This window comes from Epinephelus lanceolatus, chromosome 1, assembly GCF_041903045.1.
Source record: "Epinephelus lanceolatus isolate andai-2023 chromosome 1, ASM4190304v1, whole genome shotgun sequence".
NCBI lineage: Eukaryota > Metazoa > Chordata > Actinopteri > Perciformes > Serranidae > Epinephelus > Epinephelus lanceolatus.
In genome coordinates this window covers 16541196-16564093 of record NC_135734.1, presented here as the reverse complement: position 1 = coordinate 16564093, position 22898 = coordinate 16541196, and the positions used below count along the sequence as shown (strand labels likewise).

Sequence of the window (22898 nt, the reverse complement as noted above, 5' to 3'; positions counted from 1 at the left end):
GTGTGGCTGATGTCATTAGGGATATGTACATATTTCCCACGTAATGCTGTAACACCAGAAATAAAATGCTCACCACACTAAGATATTTGGAAAACTGGGAAAATGCAGCAGTGCAGCTGTGATGACTTGAGTCTGTCTCAACCTTGCGTCAGCAGAGTGATCACACTAACAATGACAACACTTTCACAGTCAGCAGTTCATTTCATTTCCACTGGGTGTCCACACCTTGCAGGCTCACATAAGGGCGTGTCTGTGACAACCCATCACATATGTGAAAACAATGCTTCATACTTAGCAACAGAGTCAACCACACCTCCTCACTAAGGTCAAAGTTTCTTTCCTTTCCTTGCTCTGAGTTGCTCTGAGAACTTTCCTAAATCACTCCCAAACTAGGACTCCTTACTAAAAAAGTTTAGGCTAAGTTAGGAGCTCTCTGAGAGTATTCTTAAAATGTTTGCGGTACTGTTCATGCTGACTCACTGTCACACTGCTATGGCTTACTGGGACACTTGAACAGAGTAGAGCCATCATAGATGTTATTAGTAACGTGCTTTTCCTGACCTACGACAAAACATTTCTTTTGTCCACATTTAGTTTACAGTTAATACTATTTAAATTGATTGAATACAAAAAGACGTTATCTCCTTTAACCAGTCACAAATAACTTCAGTTCAGCGTCAACATTGAATTTTAATACAGTCCACAAAAAAATACAGTCTGAGCATCAAATAAATCATTTGTACATATACAGCGTGATGGGTCAGTTAGCATACAGTTAATCATAGCCTTGAGGAAGCAGTACACACTGACAGTAGCACTTCAGTCCAGTCAGTTAAGCCAAGATGGATATGTGAGTAAAACAGAGAAGAACAAAGTGAAAGTATTCTTTAAACTTGAGGAATAATGATCAAAGCTGTAATAACTGATAATTCAAATTCACTCAATCACAACTTTATTCTATTTGTGCACACATTACTCCGTCATTTAACAGTCAAGGCACGGTTTAGACTCCCCTCTGGGTGGCACTGTGGTGCCGTGCACAGTAGTCCAAGTCCAGTCTGTTTAGTTTGATCAAGTACAATTACAGAAAACAAAACCAGTTTTTCTTTGTCTCTAATACTGACAATTTGAAAACACAAGGCCTCAATGTGAGCTGTTTGTACTGGTGTTCTGCATTTCACAACAGTTTGTCTGTCGCCGTCTCTCCCACCGGGACAGAAGGCAGTGTGGAGGTGTTTAGTTTGGAGCGCAGCCTCTGGACCAGCCAGTGACTCCAGAATTTGTCTTTTCCTCACTTAGAAAATTTCTCCATCTCTGCAAGAAGAAAAGAAAAGTTGAGGTGAGAGAGGATGGAAACGAGGCAGTTCTTGATCTCTGACATTGCACGTGTGTGTGTGTGTGTGTGTTACCTTTGTCAAGATCAATGACTTTAGGCTGAGTGCTCATGTGGACCTTCTCTTTCAGCAGGTTGTTCTTGTAGTCTAAAATCACAGAGGGGGAAGTCAAAACACATAAACACACAGTCGAGACCAAAGCTACTTTATTTGTCTTTTCTCTGACTCACCGAATCTCCTCTCCTCCTGAGTGCACTCATTCACTTCAGTAACGTCCATCTCAAACTCTTCGGAGCTGCTCTGACTCCTGCTGGACCTATCATGAAAAGACAGTAATGCCTGAGCGTGTGTTTAAGGGTAGGACAGGGATTGTGTGTGTGTGTGTGTGTGTGTGTGTGTGTGTGTGTTCTCACCTCATGGATGCCTGTGGATAATACTCTGAAAACACAAGAAAATTAGATGAGTTTCACTCAGAAATGTAAATTCAATGTAAATGTAGAGTCAGACTGAGGCACTGCAGGTCAGACCTTTGCTCTTCCGTCTGCGTGTGATGAGGATGATGATGAGGATAATGAATGCCAGCAGCAGGAAGGAGGTGAGGACGTAGCCCAGTGGCAGGAGAAAGTGATGTCTCTGGTCTGGCAGGATAACATTGATGACTCGCGGTGATTCAGCCTTAGTGGTGTCTGAGTAACACAGAAATCACAACAGTCAGCACCTAGTGTTCCTCTGTTCTTCATCCTTTCTCTCAAAAACAAACCAATGTGTCATCCTGAGGTTTACAAATGTAATAATCAAGACCAGATTTACATTGAACACATTACGCACCTCATGAGTAACATAGACAAAAACATTTTAGCTGCACTAGCAGTGCTGGTTGGTACATCTCAACAATAAGACACCAGTTAGATGAATTGCAATGAAATGTGGTGCCTGTGAATCTGTCTGACTTTGGTGATATTCTGACTTTTACTTTAGCGCCACCAGCAGGCCAAACTTTAAGATCCTGTTAAATATTGCAACATCTAATCTCTATAAACAGATATCTGCATATGAAAGCAGAATCTGTAGGAAATTGTACAAAATTTTAGTAATGGAAGTGTGTGTAATAGTCTGAGGAGTGTTAACCAATCATGTTTGAGTGGGCTTTGGTTGCCTACAGGTGAACAGTTCCTGTGGAGAGCAAAAGAGGAGGAGCACATCGGCCAAACTGCAATTTCAGAACCCATCGGCTAGCATCTGACGACAATTTAGCTTTTTATTAGCTCATTTTTTAAAATCTGTAATTCAATGCAGATATTTGTAGAGATTAGCCAAAAGTCTATTCTCATATGTAGGCTACTTGTTAACTGGACACTAACCAATTACTGGCACACGAAAGAAGAAGTCTTGGCTGAGATATCTGTGATGGTAAATGTTAAATGGACTTGCATGTAACCAGTGTTTTTCTAGTCTTCCAACCACTCAAAGTGATTTTACACTACTTTCCACTTTCACCTATTCACACACACATCTGTATAATCGTGGCCATACAAGGTCATCAATTCAATATTCACACACAATCACAAGTTGGGCAATTTGGGTTCAGTATCTTGCCTAAACATGCGGACTGGAGAAGCCAGGAATCAAACCACCAATGTTTCAATTAGTGGACGACACACTCTATCTCCTGAGCTACAGCTGCCCGGGATGTCTGCAGACTACACCCATAGACTGTACAAATAATGGACGTAGCTACTGCGCTGTTACCCATTGTTTGTGGACTGTTATTTTTGAAGCCTCAAGAGTGAAGCCTCATCTTGGCTTTTTGGAGCCAGAAGTGACCATATTTGGGCGAGAGGCTGGCACTTTGGAGGAGCGAGGGGTGGATCGGCAGACAGTATGTCACTCAAAGCATCCCGCCCTTAATTATGCATAACTTTAAGCCTTATAAAATGTTAACAGGTGAGTTATATAAAAAATTCACCTCTTGTACAGTTGTTATGAAAGGGGAAATTAGCCTTGAGAACAAAATCTTTTTTTGGACCAGGCTGTAAACATGTTTATTTCAGCTGTATAGTTGGGCATTTTAACATAGGGGTCTATGAGAACTGACTGGCTTCTGGAGCCAGCCTCAAGTGGCCATTAAAAGAACTTCAATTTTCTGCGCTTCCATGTTGGCTTCCTTTTTCAGTCCTGGAGGTTGCTGCTTGGCTACACCAGCACCCCCGAAATATTGGCTGTTGTCCCCAGAGGCTAAATTGTCATGCGATAGCTGTTGGGTCCAGGCATTCATGTTCCCTGATGATAAATCTGAGCGAAATGTCTCAACAACTCTGCGAGGGATTGCCGTAAAACATGGTATATATCCCCCTTTGGATTAATCGTAATAACATTAGTCATCCCTTTATCTAACACATTTTTTAAGTTGTCAAATAGTTCAATATATGACCCTCAACATTTTCATTAACCTCAGCTTACCTTTATATTTAGTGCTAATAAGCAAATGTTAGCATGCAAACATGGTGAAGATAAAAAACAGTGTAAACATCACTGTCCAACCATCAGCATGTGCTTGCTTAGCTTAAGTGCTGAATACAGCCATACACGGAAGCTAGCATGGTTGCTAATACTGGTTTGTAAGTTTCTATGATATAGTGACTAGGTTACTACTTTACTACATGATTGTTTCTGCAGTAAACAATGAAATCATTTCATGAAGGAAAATATTCTCCCTTTTAAAGTATGATTAATGTATCTGTTATGTAATCATCAAAGGCCTTTACTTTGTATTTCATAATCTTATTTTTGTTACCAATTTGTTTTGGACACTGAAACACTAAAGGGACTGAACTATCAAACTTAATTCCTGTTCAAATCAATCTTGTCCCTGTTCCCAGAGCATTCTGTGGTCTGTGTGTTTGCAGTGGCACCCCACACTCATTTTCAGTCTGTACATGTGGCTGCATATGCGTATTTGTTGTTACATGTGTGGGTGATGCCACGTAAGCTCTAACACCTTGCAAATTGTTTTTTTTTCTACATCCAATGACATTTCCTAGCTGTAAAAAAAATGCTGAACACATTTCCAGGGCGGAGAGCAATAATTAAGCATTAGGTGATAAGTGCAGTTCTGTGTGAGTGTTGAAAAGCAGACGGGGGGAAAGCCTGGTTTCATTTTGCCTCGTTAAAAAAGTGCAAGGCAAGAAGCAGCTGTGGACCTCAGACTCAACGTATTTGAGCCAAAATGAGATCCAGACAGAAAGTCATGCTGTGATTTACTTTTCCTGGCAGCAAAACACAGAAAAGCAAGGAGAGGAAGAGGAGTGGAGGAAGGACGGAGCGGGGTGGAACAGAGGAGGAGAGCCAAAACGGTGAGATGTTTCTCCAGAGGTTCACCTCGCAAAATGAAGCTAGAAAAGACCTTGATCCCAAACACAAACTCATGCCACATACACAGCTGCTTGTCTGTGCAGTACAGGAAAACAACATGCTGATTAACATGACAAATCCTCTGATCCTTTCATTTTGTTTAAAGCCACTTTCTGCTGACTTGTGCCCAGATGGGAACAGATGTGTTTGTGTTTAGACTGGTTGCCCCGTCCTTTCCCTGCTCAAACTGCACTGAGAAATAACTCTGATGGGAGGAGGGATGGAGGGAGGGAGAGAGGGAAGGGTGACCTACATCTCCTCTCCCCTATTTCATCAACAGACTCCTCGCCCCCGTCCCTCCATCTCTCTTTGTGTATCCCCCTCTCAAAAACCCCATCCCTCTCTGTCTCTCTGTGTTGCCAGCTGCCGCGCAGATGAAGCAAACCCATTGAAAACAGTTCTCTTTCTTCAAAAGAAAAGGCAAAAAGAAAATGACGGAAAAGAGCAAGTAAAAGGAGCGTGATGAAAATAAACAAACCTGAGCATGTGGGATCCTCAAAGGGGGAAAATAACAGAAAGAAGTCTGGACAGAGGGAAGAGTGAAACTTTTCCAGAATGTGAGGAGAGAGCCAAAGTCAACAGGGCAGCAGACAGTCACAGAGGGCAAAACAGGAGCAGATAAGACGATAAAATACAGTGGACTTCTAATGTCTGAGAGGAGGAAACTGTACAAACTCACACACGCTGGAGAAAAATCATTTATGCATCTTGTTTTCTAACCCCTAAAATTCCCATGGTGCAATCCTACTGTATTATTACAGCTCCGGGAGTGAAGGATTAATTGTGTGGGCAGAGCTGGAATTGAGTCCAAAGACTGTATCCGAGAGATTCCACCGAAATGAGATCGTAGTTGGCACGCTCTTAGACACACACACACACACACACACACACACACAGAGGGAGAGAGAGGGAGAGAGAGATGGGCTTGACCACAGGCATTTCTCATTTCTAAACCTCTGTGAATGATTTTCCTACATTGATACATCTGCCATTATCGGCTTTGCTTCAGTTACCTACTGGAAACACAGACACAGGCACCAAAAACACTCTCATTCTGCAAGAATGTGAGGTAGGCACATGCCAGTCCTCTTTCTTCTTTCCGTCCTTCTAATATTTAGCACACAGGGAAAGAATTTCTCTGGCAGGTCAAAGCACTGAGAAATGGGAACAAAGCAATAACGACAAAAGTGTGTTGAGCAGTGGCATTATGATGAAACAGTGAAACGCGATGGATGAGAGGAAGGTGAGAAGTGATGAGGGTGAGGTTTAGAGGACCGGGGCGTAAGGGAGCGTGTGTGTGTGGTTTCCAGGGTCTGGCGTCAGACAAGCTGACGGTGCAAGAAAGAAATCTCTCATGAAACAAACAGAAAAAGTTGAGAAATAAGAGCTTTTCTCCCGCTCCCCTCCTCCTCTCATCCCTTCTTCCTCTGCTCGGAGAGTCTGAGGCAGGGATGAAACATGGCGAGGATGAATGAGGACAAAACGAGAAGGCACAGAGGGGAGAGTGAGGGAAATAACAGATGTGTGTTTTTTATATTAATTGTACACATGATAGTTTAAATCCACTAATCCATAAAACATCCTCTCTGCTAAGGCACTTATGCTCACCATAACTAGAGCCCAGAAGAGAGATTGTGTGTGTTTGTGTGTGTGGGTTGGGGGTATGTATTTGTGTATTTGTGTATTTGTGTGAGCATGGTAAGTGTGTGTTACCTTTGTCCTCACTGGGCAGTGCTTTGGCTGGCAGGGTGGTCTGAATCACTGGTGCTTCTACTGTGACCTGAAACTCTCTTCTCTCATGTAGGCCACAGTAATGGTGGTGGAGGTGGCAGGAATACATCCCCTGGTCTGTGGGCTGTGTGTACACAAACACACATTCATTATACCGTATCTGTATTCAGATGAAAGAATCTGTGACAAATGTAAACAGCAACACTGAAGAAAAAACTGAACACCAGGGCTGATTGATTTAAATGTGCACAGTAACACAAGAAAGTAATTAAATCTACGTTGGTAAATGTTTCTGAAACACCCAACACCTTTCAGGGTTCCCATACAAATTGAATGGAAAAAATTTCAAAACTTTTCCATGACTTTTCAAGGACCCATAACTTTTTTTTTCTTGCCCCACTTGCTCGGCATTTTTCCAACGTATCATCAGAGATATTGGATAAAGGAGATACCCCACTGTAGGCTTATCCAATGTTAAGAAAACAGTTACTCTTCCTGTCTCCTAAGAGGGCGTGGTTAGCTCTCCCTCCAATCAGAGCCTGTTCTCCCTCAAACCTCAAAATGTGATGAATTCACGCATATTACGTTACATCAACAGCTACAAATTTGCCATTATGTTGCATTACATGTAAGATTATCCATGGAAGATTACTGTACCAAAATCACTACACACAACAAAATTCCATGATTTTACCCGAACTTTCAATGATTTTTACTGATTCCAAGACTTTTCCAGGGTTGGAAACCATGATTATGAGTTCCATGACTTTCCCAGGTTTTCCATGACCGTGGGAACGCTGCCTTTTTCCATGACTGTGGGAAGGCTGCCTTAGTCTGCCTAAATTAAATCATTTTTGACAGTTTGATGGTTACAGTTGGGATTAATGTTGCCATAAACATTTCCATGCCTGACAAAGACTGCAAAACAGCTTTGAAAGTAGGAAAATAGCTTACTTTTAGGGTTTTGGACTATAATGTTATATTTTTTAAAAGTGGGTATTCTCTAGTAAGACCACACCAGCAGCTTTGTGACCTTGAAACGTTACTGTACTTAGGTACCTGTTAGGTACAGAGCTACTTAAAGCTAAATGCTAACACCAACATGCTACCATGCTCACAGTCACAATTACAGCTGACATACAGCTATTTTTCGCAGCTAACTGTCTACTATGTTCACTATCTGTGTTTAGCATGAAAACAGTAACGTTAGCACCTGGTCACTATCACAAAGGCTTAACTTACATATTTGCATCCATAGCTTCTCTTTGTGACTATTTAGCACTTGAGCTATCCATGACATCACAATGACTGTTGTACGTTAGCATACTAATTTTTAGAAGGTAATGTTTCCACTGTTTATGTAAGCACGTTAGCATGCTTACATTTGCTAGCACACCGAAAGCATAGCTGGGGCGAATGGGAATCAAAGTGTTGGAGCGACAGTTTAATGTATTGATATTACACGCTTATATTTTTATTTAACATTTTATCTACCAGCAGCCTGAAATGTTCTACATGGTGCCAGAGTCCCACAGGTAACTGAGTAAGACAAGCTTGTATTGTTCACTTAAGAAACGTGAAATTTGCTAATTCTCATCATTGAGTTAAAACAGCTACAGAGAACTTTCATTTCTATTGATTTTAGCGAACTCTGGGGACACAAACGGTAGTGTTTCCATGAGCACCATTGCCTTGTGTTGCAAAGATCTTGATGTGACCGCATTTGTTTTGTTAGCAAGTGACTAACCATGGTTGACTAGTGTTTTCTCCTGTGCTCTATCACTGTGTCTCTTAGTTTTTTTCTGTGGTCAGTTCCTTTTCTCTTTGCCAAAACTTTGCCTGAGAAAATGTAAACAGAAGCTCTTCCAGTCTGCCTGCTGGAGGCCGTTTCATCTGATTTAGGAGGAAATCTGACCCGCTGACAGGCATAAACAATAACTTTTCAGAGATAACCAATCTTCTTGCTCATGGCCTTGTTTGCTCATGTAGGTCATATAAAGGTATGAGTATTAAATTGAGACTTTATAACAAGTTAAAACCCCCTTGTAGCTGCTTTAAGTAATCACTATTTCAGTTTGAGAAATCACCTACTTCACTGTCTTGCCTGGATGATAGATTTAGTGTTATGTTAGAGCTAATTAATTCTACTTCTATATTCTCAAACATAAAACAAGAACAGAACTGGTGTGACAGTCAGCTGAGTGTTGCCTGTAGCTGACTGGAAAATTGGCCCCGTTCCACAGTGTGGTCGTTAAGCCCCGGGGCCCGCTGAGCCTGTATGTAACCTAAATGTTCTGATTTATGAGCTCTATCTATAAACACAAGGACTGTCGAGATTCCTAAAACATGACCGTAAACTTCTCTCCGTTTGCTATCACTACAAATTCCCATGAGGGGGCTGGTAGGAAGTGCTTTTGGACAGATCTTGTATTGTTTGTTATGCTACTGTGACTGCCAACTGTATTTTCTCAACAGGATGATAGAGAGCTGCGTTACTAATGAAGGTTCCATGTGTTCTGGAAGCACTGTATACATGTACACACACACACACACACACACACACACACACACACACACACACACAGCTCTGACTTCAGTCAGAGGGAAGTAACCTCTTGCCATATATATTTACTATGTGTACTGAAACATCAAGCTCCTGTGGTGTTTTCTGTTAAGTTACTCTCATTTTACACACACACCTGCAGATCAGATATGGAAAGTGAAAAGTCTCCCTCTGAGAAGGCCTGGTTGCTGATGTTCATCTTCCTCTGGAGGAACAGCGGTCCATAGCTACGCTGCTCCCCAGAAGCATACAGGTCCACCAGCCGGTCAGCACGATCGTGGCGGACTCCAGGGGACTGACGGTCCCAGTGGACCACCTGGAAGCAACCAACACAGGAAAGAGTTACATTTTTCAGTAAGTACCACATAATTCCTTTAAATGAAAAGTAGATCTAGCCTGAGACTAGCTCTCTGAAGAAAACCCACAAAAAATCTTAGGCACTCCACACACCTGCTGGTCCTCCTCCTCGTTGCTCCAGTCTGTCCACACATTACGGCGGTTGACGCACGGTAGCACCACAGTACTACCAAGCAGCACCACGTACACCGCCTTTTGCCCATCCCAGAAGCGCTGCTCTTTACGACCTTTTTGTGCAAAAAAATCCCAAACTGAGTCATCTTTAAACCTGCTATGTGTTTAAGATGCTGATAGTTGGTGCAGTGTTATACATACGTGATTTTGTGACGTTGAGCTGCACTCTGATTGTCTCGTACAGGTGGCAGTAGAGATGGTGGAGGTTACAAGAGTACAGACCTCTGTCATTCATCGTCACATCTGTCATCATATGCAGAAACACAAAAAAATCAATCAGACTCAGGTCAATTTTTGAACCACATTGTTGCTGCTTTAGTCAACGCTCAGTGGTTTTGTTGTTTGAATGTTGCAAGTTTACCACAAGCACTTGAACAAACCCTCACTGAACCGTTTATTTTTTAAATACTAGGTTTTCCTGCACATTTTTTCCTAATAGTTTTTCACCTACAGTCCCACTCTGCTGTGCTGTGATTGACTTACACTACTGCGCCGTGAGTGGTTAGTACTTGCCATGTGTGCACGTTAGACGCAATTAGGGTTAGGGCAAAGAGGTCATGGTTATGGTTGGAACCAAGCATTGATGTATAACAGTAACTAAATACCAGACGAGAGATGGTGCCTATTTAGTCCAATGAGAACAACTTGTCTGGCGCATACGCCGAAAAAAGTTTTTAGTCTCTGGGTAACTTTTGAGGTAGGCGTTCAACTGACTAGGCACATAAGTGTTTCTCCTGCTGGCTCCGCCTGTGAGTTACCGCTTGGCTCATAGACTTAACATTGATGATGTCACAGATTTCTAAATCACTTTTCTCGGCTTGGGTAAAGTTTAACAAATACTAAACCTCCATGCATCAAAAATTGATAATAGAAAGAGTTATAATTGACCTCGTTTGCAGTGCAAGGTGTGGGATCAACAGTTTTACAGATGTGTTCTTATAATGGTGGACTAAGGGCAAAATGCTTTGGGTTGCAGGGGATTTTTTTCACAGCAATACTGTGAGTGGCCACTGGGAAATTTTAGAAGCAAGGCTGAGCAATGTTTCTGGCAGCCTAGTACCAACCCCCCAGACAGAACCTAGGCTTTGAAGCCAATTTGACAAAATGGCCTAATCGTTTATGCCATTGGGCCCATAAGACTTAATTTTACAGACTTACATTGTGACAGTTATGTCTGTAAGTCAGTGGACGATTATATTTTTTGAGGTACACCACCTTCCTAGTATGAATACTTAAGGAGCCCTTATAAAAAATCATTATATCCTTAAAGTTGTAAAATTCACTAATAGCAGAATTCTGAATAATTTTCCTACTTACATTCATGTTAACCAACCTCGAGACCAAGCAGTTAGGAGGTGGGGTTAAACAAAATGCTAGTGTGCTTTCTCTATGGGCTCATGGATGCTGAAGATCCAGGTAATTCTATACCTGGAAGTCGAACTTTTTTTTGTCTTTTTGTACCATTGAGAAACTTTCACAGAATTGAACGGGGCCACACTTTCAACACTGTATGCAGTTCTCTTTATCATACATGTTTAGCACTAGCCAATCACAGCATGGTAGGGGAACAAGGCAAAACACTCTTTGGGACAAGGGCTCATGCGCAATGCGAAATATAAATATTGATGGCATCCTTCTTGGCTGAGCTGTGACATTTACTAGCTCGGTGGTGCTAGGTGAGCTAGCAGTAGATGCACGCTTCCTTCTGTATGGTGATATGGTTGGCGGATGTAGTTTGGCAGAGAGAAAATAGTTCCTACATGAAACTGCTCACAGCAAGGTCTGTGGATTATCTTGAGTGACTGGGTCATGATTTCTGGAAAGAGATGTTGCTGTTGAGTTTTTCAAAGCACGAGCACCACAAGCCGAATGCCATCTAGTTCCATTATACTGGAGAGAAGGCAGACATCTCTACAGCCTATATCTCCAACAATTGGCAACTCACACCAAAACAATCTAGACTGATAAACAGCACTACGGGTATGAGGAAAACTATATGTACATTTGATTTTCGAATGAACTGGCACTTTAATATGTACAAGTATAAGCAGTTTGGACCTGTTAAAACGATTGGTTGTGAAAATGACATAAAGGCATAACGGTCAAAGACAATGGGCGTAACCTTTGATGATCAGAGAGAAGTTCCCATCCTTGAAGGCTCTTGGGCTGAGGCTGACCCTGCCCAGGTTGTAGGAGTTGTAGATCCTCTGATCCCCTGCAGAGTACATGTCCAACACCCTCTCCATGGCGTAGTCAGGACGGGCCCGGTACATGTCCCAGTGGACCACCCTCTGCCTGTCCCTCACCCTGTCCCTGGTCCACACCATGCGTCCGCTCACACACTGCAGCAGCACCCTCGACCCAGCGGGGGCGCTCACATTGTAACCTGCCACCACCACACTGCTGCTGCTGTCAGACTGAGCTGACACTGAGGGACAGGGAGGGTGTAGAGTTTACACAATGAGACAATCAGCATTTACCAAATCCCTGAATAGAAGTGAATTATAACTAAACCCAAATATAACATACCTGCAGCAAAGAGGCAGGCCACAGGGACTGAAAGAGAAACATTAGGGAAAGTGAACAGGATAATCACTTAAACACACTCTGTCAGACTGCCAGTGTATGCTGTCTGCATGTTGGAAAGCTCTCTAGATTCAGATTAAACTACAGCTGAAGTTGTTCCAATCAACATATGTAATGCAGCTGTTTAGAAATAGAAACATGCCTAATTGAAAACAATAGTGGAAAGTCTACTCTTTGACTAATGTTCATAATGTGCAGTTATGTGAATGACTGTCCTACATTTTTGATGCGTTGGACACTGAGTCAGTAAAACTCATCTGACAGGAATGTGTGTGTGAGTGTGAAGCATGAGGTGAACAGCAGGACAGCATCCAATCTGGCTTTAATGTTAGTCTGAAAATACTCAGATTAATCATTTCTTTCTTTACATATTGGCAAAGTAATAAACACATTCATTTCAGCATTTTACATATTAAGCTGAATCTATTCAAGAGGGGGAAATTAGGAAAAAGACTGTACACTGTAATCTAATTTATGCCAGGGCAAATTTTTAGCACTAATATGCAGTTGTTTTAAAACAAAACTAATAAGGTATGCACACTCTGCACACACCTCAATGTAAAACAATACTGCACTGACTGCAGCCTACTCACTGTGGATCAAGAGGAGAGCCTGAAGAATGCTGTCCTCCCTCTTGGTCTTCATGTTGAAAATTGTAATGGCACTGATACTTGTTAAGGCTGTGCACCTGGCAGAGGGTCTTGATGGTAAGAAAACACGTATTGTTTATCCATCCGCAGCAGCAGCAGGACTTGATTGGGTCAGATTCCACAGGTTGGAGGAGCAACAGGCAGCGCCACGTTAGGGCTTCAACATACTGTAGAACCAAAACAGGACCGGGCTGAGCTGATCCCACCCGGGAAATGAAACCTGACTCCACCGGTCTGCATGCACACCCCTCCTCTTCAAAACTTTAACTATAACAGTACTATGCCTCAAGAGACATCTGCGAACACAGGCTGTGAATATTGCCAGAATATACCATATGTTCTCTTACGCTTCTACTTCACTGCATTTTAGAGGGCAAATACTTTACTCCACTAAACTTGTACCACAGCTACATTTAATCTACTTTTCACTTTTTATATTGCAAGTTGAATCAAAAGCGTATTTAAATGTCAAAGTACAGGCCTATGCATTCTTACAGATAACTCTGCCAAACAGAATATAAAGTACTGTAAAACTTCAATGAATAGCCTGGGCTATTATTTGCTTAAACCACCAAAATCAACAGGCCTATATTTTGGACAGGCCTTTAATTCCTTTCACACCAAACTGCTGCTCAGCAAAGATCAGGAAATATAATCAAATTGTTTATTTAAACCTGTATGAATATTACTTACTTAAAAATTAGGCTTCACATACACTGATCAGCCAAAACATTAAAACCACTGACTGGTGAAGTAGCGTTGATCATTTTGTTACAATGCAATTTTCTTTTGAGGAACCTTGGGTCCTGGCATTCATGTAGATACCACTTGACATGCTACACCCATCCAAACGACATGACAGACCAAGTACACCCCCCTATTGGCAACTGCACTCCCTGATGGCAGTGTGCCCCCCAGGCGGGACAATGCACCATGCCACACCACAAAAACAGCTCAGGAATGACCCAAGGGATGTGACGAAGAGCTCAAGGCGTCAACCTGGCCTCCAAATTCCCCGAATCCCAATCCGATCAAACATCAATCGGGCATGACACAACCCACAGGACTCAAAGGATCTCTCGACAGCGCCCTGATCCCAGACAACACAGGACACCCCCAGAGGTCCTGTCTCCAGGACTCGACAGGTCAGAGGATCCACTGTAAATCGGACTTGGCTCTGACCTGTCGGGGGTCGTACAAAGGACCTCTGGGGTATCGGTTTGTCCCACAGATGCTTGATCAGATTGGGATCTGGGGAAATTAAAAGCTAGATCAATGCATTGAGCTCTTTGTCATGTTCCTTGGGTCATTCCTAAGCAGTTTTTGTGGTGTGGCATGGTGCACTGCCTTGCTGGGGGGCTACTGCCATCGGGGGTACTGTTGCAAACAGTGAGGGTACTTGGTCTATAACAATGTTTAGGTGGGTGGAGTGCGTAAAGGGGCATCCACATGAATGCGAGGACCAAAGGTTCCCCTGCAGAACATTGCATTATAATGAAATGATCAATGTTATTCAATTCACCTGCCAGCTGGTTTTAATGTTTTGGCTGATCGGTGTATATATCAGTTAAGAATCATTCACTTGATCTACAGAGAGAGAGTTATGGCACTTGAGGATTACAGCACCTGGCACAGAGAAACAACACCACTTTGTCCAGCTAAAACAATACTGACAACTTCAATTAATTTTAATGAAAAACCCTTCTGATTCTTTTGATCTGAGGCTCCTTACTCACTCAAGGAATTTGAATAACTTAAAGGTTAATTGAGGAATGGACACATAATTTGAGGTAGCCAACAACTCACTTATATACATCTGAAGAACTTCTATTAAAAAGATAAATAAAATGAAGTGCTTGGCCACCAGACCAGGCCTCTAATAGAGACAGGTCTTTATTTGTCTAAACGGGTACCCACACCAAGCTAGTAAAGGGACTAGGCTTTTAATTGAAGTTTTTTATGGTAACAAAATTGGCTCCCCCTTGAGCAGCCAGAGGACTAAGATGCTGCTTGTACAGAGCATCAGTAACAATGATAAGAATGATAATAATAATAATGATAATAATAATTAGTAGTAGTAGTAGTGGTATTGTTGTTGTTGTCGTCATTATTATACGTTACTGAAACTTTACCAAAGGGAATAAAATAAAATGTATAATATGAACATGTGTACAAACATGATATAATAATATAACACAGAATGAAGACTGAATCTGAATGCATATATGCAAAACAAGGAATGTTTTGTAAATTAGGGTATTAAAGTATTTGCATACTTTTTTTCTCCACCACTTGATCTCTACATGTAATATTATTAATAAAGCAGGGGAAAGGGATCATATCAGACTGTTGGTCTGGAGACTCACACAAGGCTACAATTTGTCCTTAATCATCGTCTGTTTTAAAGTTTAACTTCATAAATGAATCCACACATTTAAGCAATTTTGTAAAAGTGCATATTACATTGAACTGCAATTTAAGTAGCTTAGTAGTCACAGCTTTCCACTGCTCCTGCTGCTACCACTACTTTTTTAGCTCAAAGACGACACCAAGTGGTTGTTTCCTGCTATGACATGCACAATCATGATCTTGTCATCAGTGATGTGTGATATCAGTATTGTAAGATCTATCTCTTCCTCTGTACACTGTCACAGTGTTTTCGTTATGAGTACCGTGCAACAGCAGAGATAGCGTCGATGTCTTTCAATCGGGATTTTTCTTCCTCCGTTTTGTAGGTTGGTCATGATTCTCAACTCCACAGTTCTCTTACCTTAAAAGCTAGTTCCCATACCGGGAGTCGAACCCGGGCCGCCTGGGTGAAAACCAGGAATCCTAACCGCTAGACCATATGGGACTGGTGTCTCATAAGGGCCACCTACCGGTAGAAATGTACCCTATCACCGCATTGATGGCATTATATCATCCTAGTTATAATTGGATCTTGGTACTATCCATGCTTTTTCAAATAAGATAAATCATGCTCCCTCAGACTGCGAGTGCATAATGATTTATCTGTACTGATGTCGTGATGTGTTTGGTAGCATTCAGACAAGTGTAAATCCTGTAAAAGTGAATGGCATGTTCCCTTGTAATTGAGTCTTCTCTAATCTTATTTGCATGATTGGGTCTATTCTTGATATAGAATAATTCATGTGAAAAAAATAGTTCAATAGCATAAGTTTATATTATATTAAACCCCACCTAATGTTTCTAACCTGCCCTACTACCTAAAATGTTGATCACATTTTATTTCATATTTGTGAAGTCATTTGATACACCAGACAGCATACCTTGTCCTGGTTGCTAACAAACTGCTATCTTTGTTTTTTTTTGTGGTGATCCCACTGACTGTATATAAATATATATTTCTTATGTATGTTAATATCTTTATTATACGGTCTTTGAGTGATACCAGGAACTGCTCGGCACACGGGGAACCTTCGTTTCCGATTTGTTGTCAACCGGCCCGTTTAGATGTTACACCTCAGACTCTTCCCCTGAAACAAGCGAACTCATTCAAGGGTTTGTGACTGGAGGTAATTGAGTCTAAGAAGTACAATTATTTTGGATAATGTCGCGGAATTATCGATATATATTCTTTTGAACATGAGTATAATGTTCGAGTTTTGAAGTTTGACTTCTGTGAACATTTTCCATCCGGTTTCAGTGATTGGCTGCGTCAGTTAGCTAGCATGCTTGCTCGGTACCGCAGCTAACTTTAGCTAGCTAATCACCTGGTGTCACGGCTAACTCGAAGCAAAGAATCGCCCTCACTTTGTATAATTGGTTTAACTAATGCTTGTAGTGCATGAGTCTAACATGAGACAATCTTCTCTCTTTGCAGGTCCTGTGTTAAACGTTAAAAGATGTTTTTGACCAGATCGGAATATGACAGGTAGGTGCAACACAAACTGCTTTGTCATTTTTTGAGCGCTTCTCACGGTAAACGAGCAAAGTTAACAGAGTTCAATTACATTAAGTCGTTTGAAGAGATAATTTTTTACTTTTGGCAGCTCAAGGAAATCTTGAAGTACTTTTGTGTTCGACTGTTGTTGTAACTTTGCAGCTGTTTGTTGCAGGTGATCAGCTAGCAGCTAGCTAGTCACACCGCAACAAGTTCGTTTGCTTTCACTTTCGGTATCGCTATTATATTTCTAAATCTTTTTTATTTAACCAGTAAAACCTTAGTTAGATTAAAATGCTGGGTTTAAGAGTGTTCTACTCAAGATGGGTAGATAAACACTGCTTTCAAATTGTATTTTAAAGTGGTGACTCATAAACAAATCAACGCAACTCCAACATATTTCACATATATGTATTTGTTGGCAGCACACATTGCTTTCCACCAGTGTTGCACTGATAAACATTATTTATAACACTTATTATTATTCACATTTATCTTGTAGAGGTGTGAACACATTCTCTCCTGAAGGAAGATTGTTCCAGGTTGAATATGCCATAGAGGCCATCAAAGTGAGTATTACTTACTAAAATAGGCTCTACTTCTCCCATGTGACATTGTATAATGAACTTGGAAGAAAAGTGTACACCTTAAAGTTAATAAGTTTTTCCTTGTGGATGCTTTGCTCTCCTAGTTGGGCTCCACAGCCATCGGCATCCAGACATCAGAGGGCGTGTGTCTGGCTGTGGAGAAGAGGATCACCTCTCCGCTGATGGAGCCCAACAGCATTGAAAAGATCGTGGAGATTGACAGTCACATCGGTAAGTGGCAAGACAGTCAGACACAGATTTACTGAACCTCACACTTGGACGTGGACAGAAGACAAGTACCTGAGTATTTCACTTGAGAATGTCATTTGCTGGCCTCTGGAATCATGAAGTAGATACCCAGTCAGATTGGGTAAACAGTCCCTTTTTCAATTAAACTGTACTTGTATTGGGTGTTTCACACATTTGAAATGCAATGCATGTTACACTTGCTGAAGAACAGGTGAAAGTAAGGTAAAATTAAAATGGTCCACAATAGAGCAACACATAGGGATATTTTAAAAGAAAAATGCAACGAAGTGCAAAGTAATAAAAGATTGAAAAAATGGTAGGAATACAATGGAAAGAAAGTATTAACAGTATTCAAGGATGATACCATTGAGTAACTGCCTAAATATTTTGTGAACCATTGGATTCCCCCCCCCCCCCAGAAAAACACCCAACCTTGTCATGTTGTTTAGTTGATGGGATGCTGTTTCAGTCCCTCACATGTGACTTCAGAGTTTGATCAGGGGCAACTATTACACCCCTTTATGTTACATACTAATGTTCCCTCAGTTAACATGGAATGACATCACATTTCTCCCAGTTTGACCGTGCTGATTGCTTTAGACTATTCACCTTATTCCTAGCCCCCATGATACCTTGCATGAATTATGGGTGCATCTTCTGGCACTGAACTGAAACCGCCATTTTCCAGTGGCATCTGTACCTAACTTTATGCTAATCCTCTTTCCCAAAGCAACTGTGAAATAAAACATGTGGAACTTACTACCTATTACAACTCAGACGGGATACTGTGATCAAACATACTGCCATGTCTGAGCCATCTCAAAGCATTGTTTGCTCTTTATCCAAGCACATTAGCAATTAGCTTGCCTTGCTGTGTTAAGATATTGTCGAATTTAATGGAGCCTGAAGTAGCTTATGGTAAACATCTACTCCTTTTTAAAAGGTTATGTATCATTCCTTACGACTCATTAACAGACACTTATCTGCCCTAATAACATAGTTTACACATTTTTATAGCTACTGATTTAATAAATCTTGAGCTGTACTGAGTGAAGCATAATGCCAATTTCAGCAGCACACTTCAGTAATACCAGTTATAAAATGCAGTAGTAATCATCCAATCATTCATTTTATATGACTATAAAAGAAGTATGGCAAATCAACAACACATTCTCAGCCCAGATGACTAATCACATAATTCAAAGTATTGTTATGCTGCTGACTTTATTTTCAAATCTTGGTTGAGTGAGAATGTAGTAAGACAGGGAAAGACTGGGATATCATGTACTGATGTGGAGTGACAGACCTGTCAATCTAGGTGTCATTCTTTTCTTCAAATTCTGGTTTAATAGTTCTCCGCTCTCTAAACTCTTGTTTGTTTTTTTTTATTTCTGATGTCACCCCAAGCATGAGAAAACACAGTATATGCATTAGAGTGTGCAAGAAAATATGGAACAAATTATTCAGTAAGGGAGAGAGCATTTTATTTTTCAGTACAGGACAATCCGGTATTAACACTGTGCCGTATGGGTGGTGAGCGATGGAAACTGCACTGTTGGTCACAAGAACAATCCGTTTTTGTTCTAGGTGCATAGTCAACACTGTTGTGGAAGCCACAAGTTTTAGCTTGGTCTGGTTGTTAGTAATGTTGCAGACACGGACAGCACAACAGGCACCAGAGCTCTGCAAGGACATTTTAGAAAATACAAATATAATCTTGGTTAAATATCGTGTCAAAAACAAAACAGTATTTGCTAAATTGAAGGCGAATTACTGTCAAAAAGAACTGCTGTCAGCAGTTAGCCACTGGGATTAACCATACACTGTCTATGGGACTAACTAGCTAACTGTGACCTCTGCTATCTCACTGGAAGTTGCACCCATAATCATATTACAGTACTGCCCTCAGGAATAAGGTGGATGGCATTGCACGACCTGCAGTTTCCTAATGTCCTTTCCTTCTACCTCAAAGGTTGTGCCATGAGTGGCTTGATAGCTGATGCCAAGACTCTAATTGACAAAGCGAGAGTGGAAACACAGGTATGAATGAACACAGTGTAACACAAGCTGGTGACTGACCTTGTATTTTACCCGTGATTAACCTGTGTGTATTCCTCCCCAGAACCACTGGTTCACTTACAACGAGACGATGACAGTGGAGAGTGTGACTCAGGCTGTGTCCAACCTGGCGCTTCAGTTTGGAGAGGAGGACGCTGATCCCGGTGCCATGGTTAGTCACGTAGCTCATTTCCATACTGAAATTCTTATCTGTTCAACCCTCAAGTCAGTGATTTTTTTTTAGAGTCATTTGATGGTGCTTGAGTAAACAAGTATAATCTGTATTCTACTCACTCTTCTGTTCCTCTGTGCCGTCATCCATACAGAGTCGACCATTCGGCGTAGCACTTCTGTTCGGGGGAGTTGATGAAAAAGGACCTCAGCTGTACGTAAAGATTATTATTTGTGCTCTATATATTTGACATTTTAAGAAGAAGCATGTTCATCTTTACTTTCTACTTCACAGAAACTTTACTGTTATTTGTTTGTGGATGCAGGTACCACATGGACCCATCAGGAACCTTTGTGCAGTGTGATGCTCGGGCCATCGGCTCAGCGTCTGAGGGCGCACAGAGCTCTCTGCAAGAAGTGTACCACAAGGTACTAAACTGCTCCATATTTGTATTTAACAGGAACATTAGCTAAGCACACTGTAATGTCAGCAAGCTGCTATCTTGCGTGTGACTTTGTAAACAGTTTTTTAATGAAATAATAAAATGCAAATCACCAGGATTAAATAGTTGTTTATTTCCTGTTTGTCCCTCTCCCTCGGGGTAACTTGCAGTCCATGACATTAAAAGACGCCATCAAGTCGTCTCTCACCATCCTGAAGCAGGTGATGGAGGAGAAGCTCAACGCCACCAACATTGAGGTTTGTTCTTCATTCCTCTCCCAGATTCTGAATATTTAATTTCATCACATCAAGATCCTTGTAGCCATTTGAAGGTTTGATTTGTCTGTGAAAATGTGTAGTTGAAACCACATCAGTTCAAATGCCCAGTGCAAACCACATCAGATGTGTTTTTTGCTTTACTTTTGTGTGGTAAAAAACACTTAACCGCAGCAGATTTAACTTTGCACGGGTCTTTTCTGCAGCTGGCAACGGTAGAGCCCGGAAAGACCTTCCACATGTATTCCAAAGAGGAACTGGAGGATGTAATCAAGGATATCTAGAGCGGAGAAGACTCAGAAGTCTTGTTTTGAGCAGGAGAGGAGAGGACATGGAAGTTCACCTGGGCTCAATGTCACAACACAACCACAACTTTCCATCAGCACATTCTCCTCGCTGCACTCCGAATCTGCTGGATTGCATAAGAGGTTTTCTCCTTGCAATGTGCTAATTTACTTCTTGTCTCTCAGTGTCTGTGCAACTCTGTACAGCAGTTTGACCAGCGCTTACAGCTGAGCGGCAGGAAAACATTAGGGGTGGGGGAGGGTGGGCTTTTTTGTTACGAATCATTACTACAATTAAACTGTTGTATTCAGAAAGTGGTCTGACTCTGTCATTTTTCTGTATCTCTCATGTTCTCGCTTCAAGTCTGATGGGAACTTACAGTAGACTAAGTATTGTACTTTATAACACTTACACATCACGTCAAAGTGGTAACAGCAAATTCCAGTGTGATACTGCTGGTGAAAATAAATGTTTGGTTGTAACAGTGGGCTCTGAAAGTTGGTCCACTACCAGAAATTAGTTTTGTTAAATAGTTAATTACAACACAGATTCCAAAAAAGTCAGGATGCTGTGGGGGAAAAAAACAGGATGCAATGATTTATGAATCCTTTTTGACCTATATTCAATTGAATACAGTACAGAGACAAGATATTTAAAGTTCAAACTCATAAACTTTATTGTTTTTTGTAAATACGCACTCATTCTGAATTTAAGGCCTTCAACACATTCCAAAAAAGTTGGGCATAGTAACCACTGTGTTACATCACCTTTCCCCTTAACAACACTCAAAGTGTTACAGTTCAGGGTCTCCATTGTCGCATTTTGCATTTCACAATGAACCTCACATGTTCAATAGGAAACTATGAAGCCACAGAATGTGTCTCATTGTCTTGCAGGAGGAAGCAGCGATGTCCCTGAAAAATACATCTAGATGGCAGCATGTGTTGCTCTAAAACCCATATATACCTTTCAGCATTCATTTTGCCTTCTTACGTAGATGTGAGAGTTACCCATGATGCCATGGACACTAACACACCCCGATACCATCACAGATGCTGGTTTTTAACTTGGTAACAATCCAGATGGTCTATTTCCTCTTTAGCCCGGAGGACATAATGTCAGTGATTTTCTAAAACAATCTGAAATATGGACTCATCAGACCACACTTTTCCACTCTGTGTCAGTCCATCTCAGATGAGCCCGGGCCCACACACAGCAGTGTTTCTGGATGTTGTCGATACATGACTTTCACTTTGCACGGTCTTAACTTGCATTTGTAGATGCAGCAATGAACTGTGTTTACCAAAAGTGGTTTTCCAAAATGTTCTTGAGCCCATGTAGTTATATCTAAAAATTTTAATTCAGGTGTCACCTTAGGGGTCAAAGGTTACAGGCATTCAATGTTAGTTTTCAGCCTTGCCCCTGACACGCAGAGATTTCTCTGGATTCCCTGAATCTTTTGATGATATCATGGATTTTAGATGGCGTTATTCTAAATTCCTTGCAATTGTGTGTTGAGAAACATTGTTCTTAAACTGTTATCTGCCCACATACTGTTTCATAAAGTCGTCATCCTTGCTTGTAACAACTGAGCCTTTCTAAGATGCCCCTTAAATACCAAATAACGATGTTTTAATGGGTTACTAATCAACCTTTTTTCCTGTGGAATGTTCCAATCAGGTGTTTTTCCTAGCAAATAATATCAAAATAAGTTAATACAATAAATTAAACCTTCATTAATTTCACTCTTCTATTAATCTTTCATTACTCATTCTAATTTTCAACTCCATTTTCCTTTTTGGGGTCTTTGCACAGATTAATGATTTCTTTATTTCCCTACTTTTAACATCCTGTTTCCCACACATTATCCAATTAATTAGAAATGACAGTGTAAAAGAAAACTGATTGGTGGTAAAAGAAAAAAAAATAAGCTAGCTGGTTAGAGGTTAAAATTACAATGCTATTTTTAATGTTATATTCAATTTTGATTATTTAATATGATTTATGATCTTTGAGGTGTTATATTTTTGTCTTTTGTCATTTCAGGGCTCCAAAATCAGGAACTTCTAAAATAATGTCTAAGATTTCGTAAGATATTTTAGAGTTTGTTTTTTTTAAAG

The 22898-nt window shown here is 41.0% G+C and overlaps 2 protein-coding genes and 1 non-coding gene across 3 annotated transcripts; 1 reads left to right on the top strand and 2 right to left on the bottom strand.

The window, feature by feature from the left end:
• Nucleotides 1-670: 670 nt before the first annotated feature.
• mxra8a (matrix-remodelling associated 8a) lies at nucleotides 671-13001 on the bottom strand. The gene is made up of 12 exons (XM_033626154.2): nucleotides 12750-13001; nucleotides 12100-12126; nucleotides 11693-11998; nucleotides 9712-9813; nucleotides 9490-9623; nucleotides 9176-9355; nucleotides 6459-6600; nucleotides 1862-2020; nucleotides 1748-1772; nucleotides 1565-1650; nucleotides 1410-1481; nucleotides 671-1314 (listed from the first exon to the last, which is right to left on the bottom strand). Exons 1-12 carry the CDS (start codon nucleotides 12799-12801, stop codon nucleotides 1292-1294), a joined length of 1308 nt encoding a protein of 435 aa, XP_033482045.1. The 5' UTR covers nucleotides 12802-13001; the 3' UTR covers nucleotides 671-1291.
• Nucleotides 13002-15588: 2587 nt separating this feature from the next.
• trnae-uuc (transfer RNA glutamic acid (anticodon UUC)) lies at nucleotides 15589-15660 on the bottom strand. The gene has a single exon. It is a non-coding gene; the product is annotated as a tRNA-Glu (tRNA).
• A 576-nt stretch (nucleotides 15661-16236) lies between these two features.
• On the top strand, nucleotides 16237-21092 carry psma5 (proteasome 20S subunit alpha 5). The gene is made up of 10 exons (XM_033625898.2): nucleotides 16237-16342; nucleotides 16651-16701; nucleotides 17213-17279; nucleotides 17402-17528; nucleotides 19519-19586; nucleotides 19669-19776; nucleotides 19931-19989; nucleotides 20102-20204; nucleotides 20389-20475; nucleotides 20700-21092. Exons 2-10 carry the CDS (start codon nucleotides 16673-16675, stop codon nucleotides 20775-20777), a joined length of 726 nt encoding a protein of 241 aa, XP_033481789.1. The 5' UTR covers nucleotides 16237-16342; nucleotides 16651-16672; the 3' UTR covers nucleotides 20778-21092.
• Nucleotides 21093-22898: the final 1806 nt, after the last annotated feature.

What these genes read in the sequence shown, in the direction of transcription:
- mxra8a (XM_033626154.2), bottom strand. Translation starts at nt 12,801, where the DNA reads ATGAAGACCAAGAGGGAGGACAGCATTCTTCAGGCTCTCCTCTTGATC. An exon ending in GGCCTGCCTCTTTGCTGCAG is followed by an intron (nt 11,999 to 12,099) that starts GTATGTTATATT and finishes CCTGTCCCTCAG; the next exon opens with TGTCAGCTCAGTCTGACAGC. An exon ending in TATCCACAGGCATCCATGAG is followed by an intron (nt 1,651 to 1,747) that starts GTGAGAACACAC and finishes TTTTCATGATAG; the next exon opens with GTCCAGCAGGAGTCAGAGCA.
- psma5 (XM_033625898.2), top strand. Translation starts at nt 16,673, where the DNA reads ATGTTTTTGACCAGATCGGAATATGACAG. An exon ending in ATGCCATAGAGGCCATCAAA is followed by an intron (nt 17,280 to 17,401) that starts GTGAGTATTACT and finishes TTGCTCTCCTAG; the next exon opens with TTGGGCTCCACAGCCATCGG. An exon ending in TGCAAGAAGTGTACCACAAG is followed by an intron (nt 20,205 to 20,388) that starts GTACTAAACTGC and finishes GGTAACTTGCAG; the next exon opens with TCCATGACATTAAAAGACGC.